Below are 17,904 nucleotides of genomic sequence, written 5' to 3' on the forward strand. Positions count from 1 at the left end.
TAGTATGCAGTCACAGGACTGGATTATGTATCAGTAGGATTGCAGCGTGGAGCAGTAGGACTATCTTGGAGCAGGGTCTCTTCCATATCATTTACTTTTTGGACTCCGGCCCTGCATCATCATCTCTGTCTGTCAGAACCTGAGGTTTTCATCGCAGATTGACGGAGCTGAGCGTTCTCCTCCTCCTCCTCCTCCTCCGTCCTATGACAGAACCCGGCTGATAGTTTCAGCAGAAACGCCTTCAGTCAAGAAGTCCATCTGCATCTACCTGAGTCAGAACAGGCTCTTGTTCTGAACCTCAACTCTGATTCTGGTTGTCCATTTTTATTACCAAAAGTTAGAAACACATTCAAATATCCTGAACTGATCATCAAGACACTTCCAACACACATCATCTGTGTGTGTGGGCAGAGGCCGCCGTCTCCATGGCAATGGCAACTCAGAACTGGCAACTGAGGTTTCTAGGACCCTTTGGTGCTACGGATCATCTGCTCCATCAGCTTCCATTGATCCGGGGTGACCTGACAAGCGATAAGAGGATTATTGATCGCCGATCAGACCGGCGAGGGTTCGGACGCGGAGATGAAGGGGGCTTACCCGACGCAGCTCATTGAACTCTCCGGCCATCGACACGTACTCGCCGCCATCGAACCGCACCACCTGCACACAAGCGCCACGTCAGCCCCGTGCGGTCCACCCGCCCGCTCCCCAGGCCGGACCGGTCCGCTCCGAGTCCCGGAGCAGGACCCGAGTGGGGACTCACAGCGCCGGACATCCAGGTGGCGAAGTCCGAGCTGATGTACGCCGCCAGGTTAGCGATCTCTGCAGGCGTCCCCAGTCGACCCACCGGGATCCGATGGATCATGGCCGCCTCGAACTGTCCCGTTGGGTCCAGGCGGCTGAAGGCCCCCTGGGGGTAAACGGGTCAATGTCAGTGAAGGTCGTCCAAAAAAGCTGTTTTTACAGATTGGCGGTCGGACCGCGGTACCTTGGTTCTGATGGGCCCGGGCTGGATTATATTGAACCTCATTCCGTAGCGCCCCCACTCTGCGGCCAGAGACCTGAAACACACACCGTTACTCCCGCGGAGTCGGGATGCCCTCGGGTTCAAAGGTCACACTTGCACCCACTGACTTGTACAGCGCCTCCACGCCGGCCTTGGCCGCCGCACTGGGAACCACGAAACCGGAACCGGACTCGGCGTAGATCGTGGTGATGGCGAGGAAGGACGCACCTGAGAAGATGGAGACACTGACCTCTGACCCCTCTGCGTCACCATCAGCCTCTGACCTCTAACCTCTGTTGCTCTGGATCAGCCTCTTTCCCAGCTCCAACGTGACGAAGGCCGTCCCATTCAGGACGATGTCCGTGATGGTCCGCCAGCCGTTGGGAGTCAGACGCTCAGACGGACTGACGAAGTTTCCTGCTGCATTGTTGATGATCACCTGGACCAATCAGGTGGGTCTGTCAGTCAGAGTCCCCCGCTGCTCATGGCAGTGTGTGTTTGTGTCTGTGTTCTTACGTCAGGTAGTCCAGTCAGCTTCTCCATCTGGTCGACACACTGGGAAACAGCCTGAGGGTCTCTGACGTCACACTGGAGAGCGTGAACCTGAACCACATCAGACTGAGTCAGACCTGAGACCTGATCAGCTCTGGTCTCGGACCTGATCAGCTCTGGTCTCTTACCTTGTTTCCAGTCTGGCTGCTGATATCTTCAGCCGTTTTCTGGAGGACGTCCAATTTCCTGAAACAAGGTTTAAATGGTGTGTGACCTTGGACCTCCTGGTGTCACCTTTTGATTGTTTTTTTTTTTTTTTTTAGATAAATATAGACAAATCTGTTTAGCCACGGAAAACACGAAAATAAATAAATAAATATATATATATATATATATATATATATATATATATATGTCCTATGTTTTATTTAGTATAATATTTATGTTTAATATAATATCAAATATATATATATTTATTTATTTATTTTCGTGTTTTCCGTGGCTAAACAGTATATATATATATATATATATATATATATATATATATATATACATACACACACAATATATATATATATATATTTGATATTATATTAAACATAAATATTATACTAAATAAAACATAAATAAACCAATTTTCCCAGAATAAAGTTTTGTTTTTACTGCCTTCGGGTTTTGAAGTCCATTTATAATGGTGCTGTATTGATACATTTCCTGTAGAAAGATTGTGAAGTTTGGCTTGCTGTTAGTCCATTTTCTTTTAGGAATGTGAAATTTTTCTCAAAAGTAGAACAAGGTGTATGAAAGATCAAGCCCTTTTCCTTGTTATGGTCTTGAAGCAAGTCCTCGAACTATCTGTCTTCAGAACTGAAGAACCCTCTCGGATGAGGGGTGAAACATCTTCAAGTGGAGAAATTCAAGTCCGGTTTCTAAGACAAGATTTCGACAAGAATACACCATGACCTGGATGACTGAGAACCTCCACAGACAAAGATTACGTCATATTCCTTTGGTGTACCTGTCACCAAATTTGGCGATAAATTCTTCATATAATAACAATTAACCATTAGTCTTCATGAGCTGTGAATCTAGAATTATACCGTTATTGACCCAGCTTCCATTACATAAAGATTTCTTTTTACACTGTGACTTTTGACCCACTTGTGTGTGATGGTTGACCCTTGACCTCCTGGTGTGTAACCTTTGACCTTTGACATACAGGTGCGTGATACTTGACCTCTGACCTGCTTGCAATGACGCATTGTGCCCCCAGCTGGGAGAGGGTGGAGGTCATGGCCCGGCCCAGCCCGGTCCCTCCTCCGGTGATGAAGGCCACTCGGTTTTTGAAGCTTGCCGGCGGCAGCATGGCGGCGTCGGAGGGCGGGAAAAAGACAGACTGAGGGGGCGGAGCCTGCTGGCGAACAGCCGGCGAGCTGTGAATCCATGACTTGAGACACAGGACAAAATAAAGGGTTTCAGTTTAAAAAAGGAGCCTGGTGGACATCCTGCTGGTCAGAGCAAAAGCTGGTGGAGGATGTCCAAGAGGTCAGAGAGGCTTCTTGAAGAACCAGGAGGAAACGACGGCTGGCGATCAGTAATAATGTTTTTTGTTATTGCATGTTATACCTTTGAGGGTTATTTTTATGCTAACAAAACAAGTAACGGTACCAGTATACTAAAATATTAGTAATAGTACTACTAATAATGTTACTCTAGATGTTTTGTGGCAATTGATAATCACTTGATTGGCAATCAAGGACCATGACGTAATCTACAAGCGCCGGAATGGGACTTCCGGTTTGTTTCACCCGAGCCCTCCGCCCGTCTCCTCTGGATTTTACGTGCCTTCTCGCAATTGGCAACACGTCGTGCACGGTGGGGGCGAAACACCAGGAAACATCTGGAAGACGCACACTTGCTCGTCCTCCGAGCGGAGAGAATGCGCGGCTATGACATCACGCGACGCGTTCTCACCGTGAGAGGTGACGTCCGCAACTTCTTCCGGAACACCAAGGCCGCCATCTTGCTAGGGCTTCGTGAACTTTGACCCCGGGCCGTACCATTAGTGAGGCAGTGGTTCAGTCCAGACATGGCGTCACATGACGTTACCGTAAAGCGTCAAAGATGGCGGCCCGTGGAAACACTGTTCCGCCAAACCTTTTCTTCTCTCCTCTTCACACGCCACCAATCGATACCGGGTCATTTCGATCCCGATCGGTGAGGTGAATCTGTCCGACGACGGGATCCGTTTGGTTTAGGCCGGCCGGGTTCCGCCGCGCCGCCTCCGTATTCCTGCAGTTACGGTAATCTTCCGATGGTCCGAGCGGTGGAGCCGCGGCAGGTCGATCACCCGGCGCCGGTCGGGGAGGACTGATGGATGTACGGGGTTCCGAGCCGGGACTGATTCTGGTCTTCAGCGGGAAACGGAAGTCCGGAAAAGACTATGTCACGGACTGGATCCTGGAACGGTAACGATCCGCGCACGTTGTCTGTTCGGCTGGCCGCTGTTTTCGCGTCATAGCATCAGATCGACTGGGGTCGAACTTCGGCTCCCGTCGGGGTTCGTTAACCGGTGAGAGTCCGTGGAAGATCCATCGTCTCGGTCCGAGTCAAACCCCGAGGCTTCGAATCACCGGTTCCTCACCGAATCTTGTTTCGATCCGAAAAATCGAATCGATGAATCAGTTGGATCGTTTCCATGGTAACACTTAACCCCCCCCCTCCCCCCCCACAGGTTGGGGACGGACGTCTGCTGTGTCCTCAGACTATCTGGACCTCTGAAGCGTCAGTACGCACAGGTGAGCCCCCCCATACACACACACACACCGGGGTGATGTCACCATCGTGACGACATGAGAGTTACATGTCGTGTCCCTGGCCTTTCAGGAGCACGGGCTGGACCTGGACCAGCTGCTGGGGCCGGGTCCCTACAAGGAACACTACCGGGCCGCCATGATCCAGTGGGGGGAATCTCGCCGCTGCCAGGACCCTGGCTTCTTCTGTCGCCTAGCAACCAAAGGAGCCCATCAACCTGTCTGGGTATGCGTCATGACCACACTTCCTGTTTCTTGGCGTTGCTTCAGCAATGCTTTACTGATCGGCCCTCCAATCCCTCACTGATTCGTCAGGTGGTGAGCGATGCACGGCGCTTGTCGGATCTCCAGTGGTTCTGGGCCGAGTTTCCTCGACAGACTCGATGTGTCCGAGTACAAAGTTCAGAAGATACCAGGCGGCGGAGGGGCTGGAGCTTCACCGAAGGTACGACCGCACGTCCGGCCGTCTGTCTGTGACGTTGCCACGGTAATGTATGTCTTTCCTCAGGTGTGGACGACTCTGAATCAGAGTGTGGGCTGGACAGCGGCGTGGAATTTGATTGGACCATCACCAATGAGGACGGCGCCGCCTCCTTGGAGGAGCAGCTGCAGCCAATCCTGACACTGGCGTCAAAAGCAACGCCACGGCCACAGATGAATAGTCACCATGATCACGTGCTGATCAAACAGGCAGCCTCCTCAGCTTCATGACGCATGTGCAACCATGAATGGAACCATCAATGAACATCTACACCATTGAAAATTATTATTGATCATGACTATTGGTTGTATCAGATCAGACAGGAAATGATGTCATGTAAATGTTACGACGGAAGAAGTCACCCTGCTCTTTGTTCTGTGTCAATTGTAGCACTCAGCATGAAGTCTGCTGCAGCGGCTCCTCATGGTCTGACCTCCAGATGTTCTCCCAGGACTGATAATGTCCAGTTGCACCAACAACAAAATCTAATAGATTGTCGTACTTTATTTATCCGGCTACTCAGAGAGGAGAACATTGGCAGGGTGTTTCGTGTTATTTAGGACGGAGATTGTTTTCTGAATGGTGTTGTGAGGTCTCCGAGCAGGTGCCGATGGGTTCTTGGAGGTTTAAGAATGAAAGAGGTTCACTCGTGTCTTTTCTTCTTCAGAGACAAACTTCTCTGTGAGATGAAAAGACATCTCCGGTGAAAATGGCCCCCGGAGTCCTACGTTTATTGCGTTTTTCCAAAAGTCTACTTGAGTCTAGTCTTTGGACCCCATCATGTTCCTCTCACAAATGCTCTGATCAGTAGTTTAGGAAAATTGGAAAGTATATTTTATAAAGTACTTCTTCAAATAAAAAGGTGACTGGATGAGATTCCATTCAGACTTAAAGGCCTCTGGCTCCCTGTTCTGTCTTGACACTCCAGAGTGTGAAGTGTGTGTGGAGGTCAAGTCTGCACCATCCAGCAGCATGATGGACCTCCCACGAGGGAAGAACACTTTGCTGCCTTCTGTTCTTCTCTTGGAAATCAGAGGAGACAAAGTCACTGGATGTCAAACAGTCTTCCCTCTACGGACTCACTTCGGTTTTCCCCTCCACCTGACATGACAGTGGACCACAGAGGCGACAGCCTGCTAAGGTCTTGGTGGACTCCAGGAGTCCTCCAGACGGCTTGTTCCTGCTCTAGGAGGTCTACTGGCGAGTAGGATCTGGCCTGCAGCTGATATAACCTGATGGAGAGCACCAGCTCTGTCCATGACGTGGGCGCTGGGGGAAGGATGAGGACCAAGCTGTCCTGTGTGATGCAGGACTGATACTGCAGACAGTAAAACACAACAATTAGCTTCTTTCTTGCTAGTCACTTTCTACCACATAGTAATTACAACGCTCGGTCCATCATAGCGAATTTTCTAAGAACGGAAGAAGATCTCGCGCTCCCGCGGAGCCCGCCTTTTAATTTGAAAGATCCCAACCGGAAGTCCTCCGGCGGCGGTGCGGCACGGAAGAGACCGCGGCAACAAGCGACTTTTCGGCTGCTAACAGACGCCAGCGCGACCCCGTGATGCTAGCATGACTCATGGTGTCCCTCTGCAGCCTGCGGGTAAGCGGACGTCCGTCCCCCGGTCCGGTAGACCCGGAGACGGGCCTAATTTCGGAACCTGTCGGTTGAAGACGCGCTAGCTTCGCTAGCTACGTGTTTCACTCGAGTTCGCGTTGTGATTGGTGGAAGTGACGCAAAGGCTCACGGGTCGGTGAGTCCCGGTTCTGTCCGTGTGCTCGGGACTCGATCCCCCCCGACGCGGGCGGCACGGAGGGCTCGTAGGGCTCCCACCGGTCCGGGATTCGTGTTGTGTTCACGGACTTGCGGCTAGCCGACGGCTCTAACTCTGGTGTGATGCGGCGTTTGAGGCTCAGGATAGATGACTACCGGGGAAATGCTGCTCTGGTCAAGGAACCGTTCGGTAACCATAGTAACAGAGCCTAAAGTCTCTATAGCTGAGGGTAACGGACCAGTGAGCGGGATGTGACGTCACCGGAAGTGAACGCAGGTTGGTTGTGCTGGTCAGGTCCAGAGACAGGAAATTTGAGAAGATCGTAACTGAGCTGTCAAGATCATCAGTCGCCAGGACCTGAGGTCTTGCAGGTGGAGATGCCAGGCGGATCCATCGCTGAAGGTGGCAGCCCAGGTAGGGGGCCAGGCTAACGGCAGCCATGAAGGTCGGCACTCATCCTCAGGTGACAACTCCAAGGAGAACTTGGTCCAGTTGCCACCGGAAGATCAGACTATGGGCTGCAGGTCAGGTCTTTCTCTGCTGGTGTGTCTGTAAGTGGACCGTTTGGGCAGGAGCTGGTTTCAGGGGTGCTTCCTCTACACCACCATCTCCCTGTGACGTCAGGTACATCCTAGGCTGTAGGCAAGGTGGGTCTGTGTTGTCAAAGAAACATCAGGAAGTCTCACTGGCTCCACGACTGGGGCACTGATACCATGTGACAGGGGGTTTGAGACACAAACCTCCGACCAGGAGTGCTTTCTGATGCGTTGGGTGATGCTGTCATGGACTGGTGACACAGTGAATACACACCAAACGCGCAAGCTGGATGATTCCAAACTACACACAGTGAACACAAATCAAATACCATCTTCTCCAGCCAGCGTTCCTGCTGGAGATCTTCAGGGGCTTGCGATTGGACGGCCACTCCTCGCTCCCGGTCGGTCCCAACACTTCTATCGCCTTTGTGTGGACAAGCTCTAACTCGGATCCGTGGTTTCTCTGGGCAGCAACGAGCAGAAGAAGACCTCCGTCCTCTGGGGAGCAGGTCTGTGAGGACAGACAGGATGCTGGCTTTGCCTCCCGAGGACAGAGCAGGAGACGGTCAGCCGGAGGAGGTGATTTCCATGGAGATGTGTGAATCCAGTGAGGATGAACTGGGGCGACTGGACATAGACTTGGACAGGAAGTCGAAACAGCACAACCTAACCTCCAGCAACGTGCGCACCATCCTTCATGTGAGAGTCATGCACACGCGTGCGCACGCACACACACACACACACACACACACACACACACATACATAAAAGTACTGTTTCCATGTCATTTATGTTGTCCTCTTCCAGGAGCTGATCACCCATGAGCGTGTGGTGGCCATGATGAAGGCCGCCATCAGGGACACGCAGGACACGCCAATGTTTGTGAGTCTTGTCTTCCTTGAAAGGTCCATGAGTGGACGACGGAGAGGAGAGGCCTCCTCTGCAGGAGGTAGTCGTGGGCTCTTGAGTATCCATGAAGTGAACGGGTGCTCTCAAGAGTGTACGTTCACACGTTCACCCGTTCACCCGGTATGAACCAGGCCTGGTTCTGACTCTAGAACCAGGCTGGGTTCACACCACCCATATCTGGTCTTGTTCCCCTGGAAATGCAAACAATGAGCCCACAGCCCTCAGCCTCAGTGTGAACGTCTGCTTGTTCAGAGCAGGAGGAGTCCTCAGAAACATCTGATCTCTATTTCTGGTTCATCCTCGATCTGACTCTGGTGTTTGCTTTTCACCAGGAGCCCAAGATGACCCGGTCCCGGCTGAAGGAGGCCCTGCCCCAGAGGCAGGTGAGCACCCTCAGCCAGCCTGTGCGTCTCTGTTTGCTTACAGTCTGACTTGGATTGGTACCAGAAGATAACCTGTCTGCCCGCTGTTGTTCTGTCTTCAAGACTCCTCAGTTTGTTTCCATTGATCTGGAAGAGGATGAGGATTCTTCAGATGAAGAGTATTGTCCTGATGAGGATGAGGAGGAGGACACAGCTGAGGAGGTGAGGACCTCTCTCACTGGGACCAGACATCTGCAGGACAATATTCAAAAAGGACATTCAAGGAGTATGTGTGTGTGTGTGTGTGTGTGTGTGTGCAGATCCTCCTCAGTGATGCTGACAGTCTGGCCTCACCTCCCAGAGTGCATTGCTCCCAGACCCCCAGGGTTGACCCCCCTCAGGTAAGGCCAGGTCTTCAGGTCACCTCCCAAATGATGTGACTGTGGGCGGGGTATCTGTACCGACTCATGTCACCTGTTGTTTCTAGAAACCCCCTGGAAGCCTCATGGAGCAGGTGACCTGCTGGCCTCAGCAGGGTGAGTCTTCCTTCCTTGAGAGGCTGAACGCTGTGGAGGAGGAGCTGGACATTGGCCCCGCCTACATCTTTCCTCAGGTGTGTGTCCTACCTGTGGACGTCTCTCATTTATTACACAGTCTGAGTCAGTGTACCGGTAGCAGCAGTGTGTGTGTGTGTGTGTGTGTGTGTGTGTGTGTGTGTGTGTGTCTAACTGCTGTCCGCACTCTTACCAGTCATATTATTTATCTAATTCCTCTTCATTGTCTAAGCTCAGTCCGCTGCCACTGACAATCTAATCTTGGAATCTAATCTACCTGTCTTGTCCATCTGCCCACCTGTCTGTTTGTCTAAACCACGTGTCAAACTCAAAGCCCGCGGGCCAAAAAGTGGACTGAGAAATACAAACGATCCCTAAATGTATAGAAAGAGAAAGTTGATGCAGGTGGAAGGCTGTTTCAAGAAAGATGGGAATGCATACGTAATATTTTGAATTTGAATGAGTAATAAATTCAGAATTATTTTACATTAAGGAGTGGTTACAGGTATTTGACTTTAAGTTACATTTACACTGTTACTATTACATGTGGCCCTTTGAGGGTGACCATTATGCTGCTGTGGCCCTGTGTGAAAATGAGTTTGACACCCCTGGTCTAAACCATGTGCTGAGTAGGAGTGGAGTGAGGATGAAGAGGAAGGTAATAAGGAGGGGTTGATGTGGAGGAGAAGGGCGATGAGGAGGAGGAGGAGGAGGATGACAGCTGCCTTTCTCTCTGCCTGTCTGCCTGTCAGTCTCTGAACAAAACAGCTGTTGATGAGGATGAAGATGGCAGCTGCAGCTGCTTAGCATACCGCACACGCTCCAAGCTTCCCCTGGTTGATGTTCCTCTAGACCAGCTGGAGGCGGAGCTTCTGGCCCCTGACATCACTGCAGATATGTATGAGCAGAGCCCCGCCCAGCAGGAGGAAGATCTCCACTGGACCAGGTGGCTGCAGGGTCTCATGGCCCCAGATAACGGAGGTCAGAGGTCACTTCCTGCTTTGCCTCCTTCAAGGGGTCACTTTTAAAGCTGACCTCACAACAGTGTATGCACATACATGCACTCACCGACAGGTGTTTCTCTCCTCAGAGGACGGAGACGACGACGACGACCCCGAGTACAACGTCCTGGATGACCTGGATGAGCCTGACCTGGAGGACTACAGGACAGACCGGGCTGTCCAGATTACCAGTAGGTGTTCCCTCCAATTTAAGCCACCCACAAGTCAAAAACATTCCATTATAAAGATGGTCAGATGTAAACATTGAAACAGCACCAGACCGCACCATCTGGATGTATCGCTGTAGCCTTACAGAAGGTCCAGAGTCTGAAATAATAATGATGATAATTTATCCCTTGAGGGGAAATTCTAGTCTCTGCAATTAACCCATCATGGATGAACCATGAGCAGTAGGCTGCTGTCCACTAGCGCCAGGGGAAGAGTTTGGGGTTCAGTGTCTTGTTCAAAAACACTTGAACACACTGGGAGGAGCAGAGAACTGAGCCATGAATGTTTGCTCTGAAGCAGTTGTCCACCCCGTCCTCCTTACCATCACACATCCGACCCACATCACTGAGCCTCGGTGCATTCTGCCACAAACCGTGTTCTCTCCAACCCGGGCTGCAGCTAAGCTAGCGGGCGGCTAAGGTATGTTAGATCGGTTGCCTAGCCAAGCTGTGTGTCTGATGTTTTTCAGAGAAGGAGGCGAACCAGCTGTTGGAGGAGCTCTTCGAGACGGTGAGTTCACCTAGGACCTCACTGTGACCTTGACCTTTGACCCTTTTTGTGGGTGCATGTGTGCCTGCCCTGTAACACTGTGAGTGGACTGTTGTTTATTTGTGTGGAAACCTACATGTGTATGCGTATGTGTGATTGGGTGTTAACCTTTCACCGTCTTCCTGTGTGGACCTTTCATCCTGTTGACCTGTGTGTGTGTGAGTATGTGTTTGTGTGTGTGTGTGTATTGGCCTGTAACCTGTGTGTGTGTGTGTGTGTGTGTGTGTGTGTGTGTGTGTGTGTGTGTGTGTGTGTGTGTGTGTGTGTGTGTGTGTGTGTGTGTGTGTGTGTGTGTGTGTGTGTGTGTGTGTGTCTGCCATGTGAGTGTGTTAACCTGGAGGTGTGATTCTGGTGCAGCTCCAGGAGGAGGTGACAGCAGAGGAAGCCTCATTGCCAACTGGACCTCAGTTCAACGTCCCACAGGCATTACGGTAAGGCTGTGTGTATGTGTGTGTATGTGTGTGTCCTCCCTATGGGACAGTGCAGCAGAGAAGTGCTGTGACTGTTTGGGTTGGGAGGAAGAGCAAAGACCTGGACCACTTCTTCTCCACTTCAGTTAGGGGAAAAGAATGTGGCTGTGCTGACAGGAGACATGTGTCCAGGAGGAAAGGCAAATCTTACATCTCCCCCCTCTGAACATCTGTCATAGCTGTAGGTGGTAAGACATGTGTGATGATGTAGGATCCTTGAGAGAAGAGCCAAACATGAAGGACCAGCTTTCTATCCCTCCGGTCCCAGACCCCTCCTCCAGGAGGTCCCTGAAGTGTTTCTTCACCGACCCACATCTAGAGTTTAGGTCAGCAGCAGCCTGTCCCAACAAATCTCCTTGAACCCGTACCATGGTGGTTCTCTGGGGCCTCACCAAGTCCACTCCTCAGCCCCTGGTTGCTGCCTCTACTCCTCTGGGCTGCTGAAGATGAATGAGTGAATTTGAGGAGGAGGTTGAAGGTTCCATTCTCCATCATATCACGTAAGCTTAGAGGCGTTTCATGACTCCTGACCCGATGCTTTCCGCAGCTTTGAAGCGCCGTTAGCGTGCCAGCTAACAGAGCGGCGCAGAGTGGTCCGGAAGCAGTACGAAGCTCTGCAGCAGAGGAGAACGTGGCAGGACCCGCCCATCCATCCTCATGACTTGGAAGTCCAGAAGATCCCTCCCTGCCTGGCTCCGTCCGCCGGCTCGGTCCTCGTGCTGCCCCGCGGTTTGTCCCCGGCTCTCCACCTGGACCACCCTCAGAAGCTGCAACTGCAGCAGCAGATCCAGCAGGTAGGTCCGTCAAATTGCACCGTTGCTCCGCATCGGTCTCGGGACCCAGTGGATGTTTGTGGAATGTCCTCGTATTCCTGTCTGGCAGCATGTGCAGCTTCTGGCTCAGGTGTACCTCCTCAGTCACCGCATCTCCTCGCTGACCCACCAAGCCTGCACCACGAAACAGTACCTGGTCAGTGCACCGCTCCACAGACGCACCCATAACATCTGCACACACACAGTGTCTGAAAATCCAACTCCTTGGCTCCAGGAGGAGCTGCAGCAGTTTGCCAGCCGCCAGGAGCAGACGTTCCCGTCCAGCTGCTTCAGGGTGCGCAACCTTCAGGGGGCTCTTGGTCTCCTGGTGGAGGCGGAACGAAGCCCCCCTCTGGCGTCTCGGTCCTCCCAGGCTCCCACTGCTTCCAGGCGCCTGCTCCCCGCCATGAGGCCCTCCACCACCAGTAAGGAAGTGGTATGTCCGCTGTTGGAAGAGAAGCGGGAGCTTTATTGGGTTCTGGTTGTTTGCAGGCCATGCATTCCCTCTGCTGCCCCCTGACACCGCATGGCTCTTTGCAACAAGGCCGGTCTTCATGTACCCGGAACTACTTCCTGTGTGTAGCCTGGACCCAGCCCTCCACCCTCGGCCGCCCCGGAGCACCTTCACCACAGGGGAGGACGGGTAAGCACAGATGGCGCCCACACACACACACACACACACACACACACACATAGGTGTGTGAGCGCTCATCATTCCCCAGCGTGCCTCTGCAGGCTGATCGTCCTGGGCCTAAAGCACTTCCAGGGGGCCGTCCAACCTGAGCAGCTGATCAGCTCCTACCTGCTCTGCAAGACGGCCCAGAACCTCAAGAAGCACATCAGAGAAATGAGGAGCTCCAGAGCACCGCCAGACAATCTCATCAAGGTGACGTACTGATGTCACACCCGTCTCCCTTCGGTTGCCACGAGGAATCCTCGAGGTCATCCTGAGGTTCACGTGATTTGTCGTCTTCCAGATGTTTGTGGCTCAGCAGGCGGTCCCCTCCTTGCCCGTGGCCTGTTGCAGAGTCCACCCGGGAGACATGCGCCCTCCGGTGGAGAAGGAGAACACTACCTTCCCCAACTGGCTGAGGGTGAGTGATGTATGGTCTCAGCAGTAAAAGCTCTGGGTTGGACCCGGGACCAGGTCCTCAGAACCTGAACCGTTCATTAGCAGACTCTGGGGGCAGGACTCAGATGGAAGGCAGGAGATACCAGCAGAGAGGGAGGCCTGGTGGGAGGAGAGGGAGGGAGGAGGCAGTTATAGAGTTTCCTCAGGCAATCATGGGTGATGGAGGAATGTGATGGGGTTGTCAGAGAGGCAATGAGGTGCCTTCAAAGAAGCTCTACCTGAACTCGGGCTTTGGATCGGGTCTGAGAAGCCGTCCTGGTCCGACGCCTCTGTCTCATACTGTCGTCAGAGCTGAAGGCGGATCCCGCTGCGATGGCACCCGAGACGGGCTCCCGGGGGTTGGCCTCCAGGTGAGGCCCAGAACCAGGGATTCTCTGGTGGTCTTGAGGTTAGACGGTGGTGGTCCCAGCAGTCAGGTGACCTTGAGGGCGGGTGGTCCTGAGGTTAGCTAGCATCGTGGTTAACATGTCTCTGGGTGGGAAAGAACTTGTCTCTCATGGACGGTCCTTCTGACTCCACCGCAGAAAAGCCAGCAGACCATCCTGTCCTCTCGACAGGTCGCCTGCACTCCTCCGCTCTACCCCCCCTCCCTGCCCCCCGGATGCACCCTCAGGCTCCACCCCGGCCGCATGAACAAGCCCCGCCTCCCTGCACCCCCCCACAGACGTCTCTTCACCCTGGCCCACAATGCATCTCTGCCGCCCCTCTGCCCGGCCCAGGGCCCGCCGGATCCAGAAGGAGAAGAAAGCTCAGGCTCCACCTTGACGCTGAGCCCGGTGTCCTGCTCAGAGGAGGACAGGGGGAACGACATGTCCAACACCTGTCTGAAGAGAGAGGGAGGTGGGGGAGGCAAAGAGGGTGGAGGAGGCCAGGATGCTGGAGGAGGAGGTGGAGCAGGAGGAGCAGGAGGAGGAGGAGGAGGAGGGGAGGGAGGGGAGGATGGCGCCGGAGGAGGAGAGGAAGATGGAAGTGGAGGAGGAGAGGAGGGAAGCGGAGGAGTCGACGGGGGTGACGGTGGAGGAGAGGAGGAAGGAGAGAGGGATGAGGACAGAGAGAAGGACCGAGATGGTGAGGAGGAGGAGGAGGACTTTGATGACCTGACACAGGATGAGGATGAGGAGGAAGTGATGTCATCGGCGTCAGAGGAGTCGGTGCTGTCAGTTCCAGAGCTGCAGGTGAGACCACATTGAAGGTTCTTCACATCTTCAGCTGGAGCTTCAGCTGTGAACATCTGCAGTCTCCAGCCAAACCTCCATCTGAAGGTTCTTCGTCTTGCACATGTACTTCACACACAGGCCCTTGTCATTGGCCGATTTACAGTTCACACACACACACACACACACACACACGTTGAGGGATGGGCGGCTCCGTCCTGCCCTCCGATGGTGAGATGACAGAAGGGACCTCCATCATGGAGGTCCTGCAGATCTTCAGAGGTCCGTGCCACCGTGACGGTTGACCTGTGACTCATGCAGGAGACGATGAAACAGTTGACCTGGTTGGCTTCAGAGAGGAGGCTCTGTGCCGATGCAGACTCAGAGGAGGATCACTCCCCCACGTCGGCCGGTTCCCAGGAGGAGGAGGAGGAGGAGGAGGAGGGTCCGAAAGGCGAGGTGCTGGGAGAAGGCGGGGGCAGTAAGTTGGACGGAGATGAGGAAGCTCCTTCCTGCGAGGGGACCCCACGAGGAGGCGGGAGGTGTCCGGGACGAGGACGAGGTCAGACCTGGTTGTGGTAGATGTTTGTGTGTCTGCATCCCAAACTCCTCCTGTCCCCCGTCTCGTTGGGCCAGACCGGAGCAGATCGATCTCACCGTCACAGCCCTTTGGAGATCTCAGAGATACTTTTTGAGGTTTTTGTATCTTCTGCCAAATGCCGCTGTGCCTGCAGGTCGCAGCCGTCCTCTCCGTGGTCTGAGGAGGAGCCGCCAGGAGCGACACAGCAAGGATGCCGCCAGACTGCTGCTTCTGTGCGATGAGAACATCCTGGACAATGACCCTCACCGGGAGAGCAAAGATGTGGCCTTCGCTCAAAGCTACCTCGTCAGGGTGAGACGTCGTGGCGGGAGGTCCGGGTGGTTTGAGAGTATTACAGGATGATCAGGGCGAATCCTACGTCTCCAGGTACGGGAGGTCCTGCATGACAGTCCCAGGGAGATGGAGGAGTTTGTGTCTCTGCTCAGTGAGTTTGAGCGAGGTTCTGAGGGACAGGAGGCCGTCCTGACCTTCAGGAAGCTGCGTGTCCTCCTGGGACACAGGACCGACCTCCTCCGAGACTTTGCGGCCTTCTTGCGTCCAGAGCAGGCGCTGGAGTGCGGCCTGGTGAGCAGAGCTGGGATCATCATCCGACCAGGTTCCAACAGGATGTGTGACTTATATGTGTGTGTGTGTGTGTGTGTGTCCCAACAGTTCGAGGAGCAGCAGGCGTTCGAGCGAAGCCGCCGTTTCCTACGACAGTTGGAGATCAGCTTTGGAGACAATCCTTCTCATTACCAGAAGATCATCAAGGCTCTGCACACTGGTCCTGACCTGAGCCCCAGCAGTGTCCACGAGGTACTTCATGCACGCTTGACTTGGAGCAGGTGGCACACTCCAGGTGTCTTCTCAGGCCCACCTCTTGAAGGGGTTAGTTCAGCGTGAGACTCAGGGGACCTTCCCTCGTGTCCCAAAGCCCTGTAGCTCTTCTGGAGGAGAACAACAGTCCAGGTTTGGTCCGGGTCTCATCTAGAGCAAAAGTCCAGCTGCTGATGTTATGATTGTGCAGCAACATCCATCCTGGTCTTGTAACCATGCTTGTAACCGTGCTTGTTGCCTGGTGTGTGGCTGAGTCGCCCCTTGAGTCGGTGACCACCTGTTCCCCGAGGTGCGTCTGGTTCAGAGCTGCCTGACGTTGCATCGTTGGAGAAGGTCCTGAGGTCCTGCAGATGTGACCCCCTGGTGTGTCTTGCAGCTCCGAGCCCAGATGGCTGCCCTCCTGAAGGGACACAACCATCTGCAGGCCGAATTTTGCTTCTTCTTCGACGAGCTCCGCCCGCCTCCAGCTCGGCCGGGGCAATTCGAGGAAGCCCATTGGCCGGAGGAGGGAGGGGGCGGGTCGGACGGAGGAGAGACGGCGACCTCGGGGTTAGGAGGCAGCTTCAGCAGCGGCTTTGAAGAAGTCACACTTCCGGACCTGGAGGAGGAAGAGGAGGGACACAAGATCAGACCCATGAGGAGCCGGCGCCAGAGGAGGAAGATGGCCGGCCACAGAAACGAGAAGGTGCTGAGAGGGATTCCCGGTCTCCCGTCTTGAAACATGGCGTCTTACCCTGCTCATCTTTCCAGGACTGCGATTGGTCCGATGATGCCAAGATCCGGAGGAGGAGGGGCTGCTTGCGCTGTCACGGCAACACTGCCGATACCTGTTCCGAAGGTGCATCCAGGGCCATGAAGAGTCTGGACCCCTTGTATGCTCAGATAAGCTCTGCTCTCCAAGGAGACAAAGACCTGGATCTGAAAGGTGACGACACTAGTCCTCCAGCAGGTGAGTCACTGGGGCTCCTTCCCTGGCCAGGTGGGCTTCTTCCCAGGTGGGCTCCTCTCAACACAGCCTACCTCTCACCTGTCAGGTGGCAGCGCCGCATCATGGGAGGCCTCTTTCCCTCTGGCTGATGAGAAGGATGAGGACGAGCTGGATGAGGACGAGGACGAAGAAGACGAGGACGACAGGAAGGACAGGGAGAGGAGTCCAGCTTCCAAGAGGAGGAGAGACGAAGGTGTCCAGCCTCCACCTTCATCCACGAGTCTCCCCGTCCTCTCCAGGACCTCCAGCGCCTCCCAATCCTCCTCTATCCCTCCTGAACTTCCTGTCTGTGCCAAGAACATCTCCATGACAGCCAGTGGAGAGAAGGTCATCCTCTGGACCAGGTAATGCTGCTGGTGCTGATTGACGTCATTTGAGGGGTCAAAGGTCAGATCATAGTAAGGGCTACTCTGAGGGTCTGGAGATCTTTGGAACTCTTCAAGATGTCCACAAAAGAACATCTGGTAAAAGTTCTTCACCAGACAGACCTGCTGCTGATGGACCCAAGTTCTTAGGTTCCTTTTCTCGGGTCTTCTACTCACCTGGAAGGTCAGGCCAGGAAGGCCCGGTGACCACCATGGAGGACTGTCTCGTCCTAAATCAGAACCACCTTTGTGTTGTAGAACAGATGCATATGTTCTTAGGATGAACAGACATTGGTTTCTGCTAGCTTTCACCTCAGCGGTCCAGTGGCTGTCCGGGGTCAAAGGTCGCGCTCTGGGCCCTGAAACGGTTGCTTGTTTTCCAGGGAAGCAGATCGGGTGATCCTGACCACCTGTCAGCAAGAAGGAGCCAACCAGAACACCTTCCAGTCCATCTCCAGCCTGCTGGGCAACAAGACCCCCGGCGAGGTGACGGGCCTTCGGGATGCCGCGATCGGTCGCCTCGGGAGCCGCAGCCGGTAACCCTTCCTCTTCTTTGCAGGTTTCCGGCAGGTTCTGGGATTTGATGCGTCTCTTTCGGACGGCGGCCCGTCAGACGGGGTCAGAGGACGAGGCCCCGCCCCCACAGCCGGCAGCCAATGACCAGCTAGACTGATTGTGTTGGAGGACTTTTATTGTGAAAGGGCTGGGGTGCAGGTGCCGGGAAGGAACGTGTAAATAGTTTTCATGAAACAGATTTTCTTTTACAATAAAACATATTTCTTCCACCAGAGAACTGGTTGCAGGGGGGATTCGAGGGCGAGCGCCAGACAGATGAGATGGCGGACGAGCGGACGAGGGGC

At 53.8% G+C, this 17,904-nt stretch overlaps 3 protein-coding genes across 4 annotated transcripts; 2 read left to right on the forward strand and 1 right to left on the reverse strand.

Annotated features, from left to right (window-relative positions):
* Positions 1-259: 259 nt before the first annotated feature.
* Positions 260-3,667, reverse strand: decr1 (2,4-dienoyl CoA reductase 1, mitochondrial). The gene is made up of 10 exons (XM_086153950.1): positions 3,473-3,667; positions 2,743-2,945; positions 1,687-1,744; positions 1,523-1,609; positions 1,298-1,445; positions 1,135-1,234; positions 989-1,061; positions 764-910; positions 598-660; positions 260-521 (listed from the first exon to the last, which is right to left on the reverse strand). The coding sequence occupies exons 1-10, from the start codon at positions 3,587-3,589 to the stop codon at positions 462-464; spliced, it is 1,056 nt and encodes a 351-aa protein (XP_086010076.1). The 5' UTR covers positions 3,590-3,667; the 3' UTR covers positions 260-461.
* A 167-nt stretch (positions 3,668-3,834) lies between these two features.
* Positions 3,835-5,685, forward strand: pmvk (phosphomevalonate kinase). Its single transcript, XM_086153952.1, has 5 exons — positions 3,835-3,966; positions 4,233-4,296; positions 4,385-4,537; positions 4,627-4,756; positions 4,820-5,685. Exons 1-5 carry the CDS (start codon positions 3,872-3,874, stop codon positions 5,020-5,022), a joined length of 645 nt encoding a protein of 214 aa, XP_086010078.1. The 5' UTR covers positions 3,835-3,871; the 3' UTR covers positions 5,023-5,685.
* Positions 5,686-6,274: 589 nt separating this feature from the next.
* Positions 6,275-17,829, forward strand: gon4lb (gon-4 like b). 2 transcript variants are annotated; one of them, XM_086153987.1, is made up of 27 exons: positions 6,275-6,395; positions 7,575-7,802; positions 7,911-7,985; positions 8,345-8,395; positions 8,498-8,596; positions 8,695-8,775; positions 8,862-8,987; positions 9,681-9,909; positions 10,019-10,120; positions 10,627-10,667; positions 11,064-11,137; positions 11,724-11,970; positions 12,059-12,145; positions 12,224-12,413; positions 12,481-12,631; positions 12,724-12,874; positions 12,966-13,082; positions 13,645-14,295; positions 14,596-14,836; positions 15,009-15,166; positions 15,242-15,439; positions 15,527-15,670; positions 16,068-16,376; positions 16,442-16,640; positions 16,726-17,023; positions 17,428-17,530; positions 17,604-17,829. In XM_086153987.1, the coding sequence occupies exons 1-27, from the start codon at positions 6,372-6,374 to the stop codon at positions 17,715-17,717; spliced, it is 4,488 nt and encodes a 1,495-aa protein (XP_086010113.1). In that variant the 5' UTR covers positions 6,275-6,371; the 3' UTR covers positions 17,718-17,829. The 2 variants fall into 2 exon arrangements, with proteins under 2 accessions (XP_086010113.1, XP_086010114.1); XM_086153988.1 differs by having other exon boundaries at positions 13,678-14,295.
* The last annotated feature ends 75 nt before the right edge of the window (positions 17,830-17,904 follow it).

Source organism: Fistularia commersonii, chromosome 10 (genome assembly GCF_037954325.1).
Source record: "Fistularia commersonii isolate RoL2024-O1a breed Wild chromosome 10, RoL_Fcom_v1.0, whole genome shotgun sequence".
Taxonomy (NCBI): domain Eukaryota; kingdom Metazoa; phylum Chordata; class Actinopteri; order Syngnathiformes; family Fistulariidae; genus Fistularia; species Fistularia commersonii.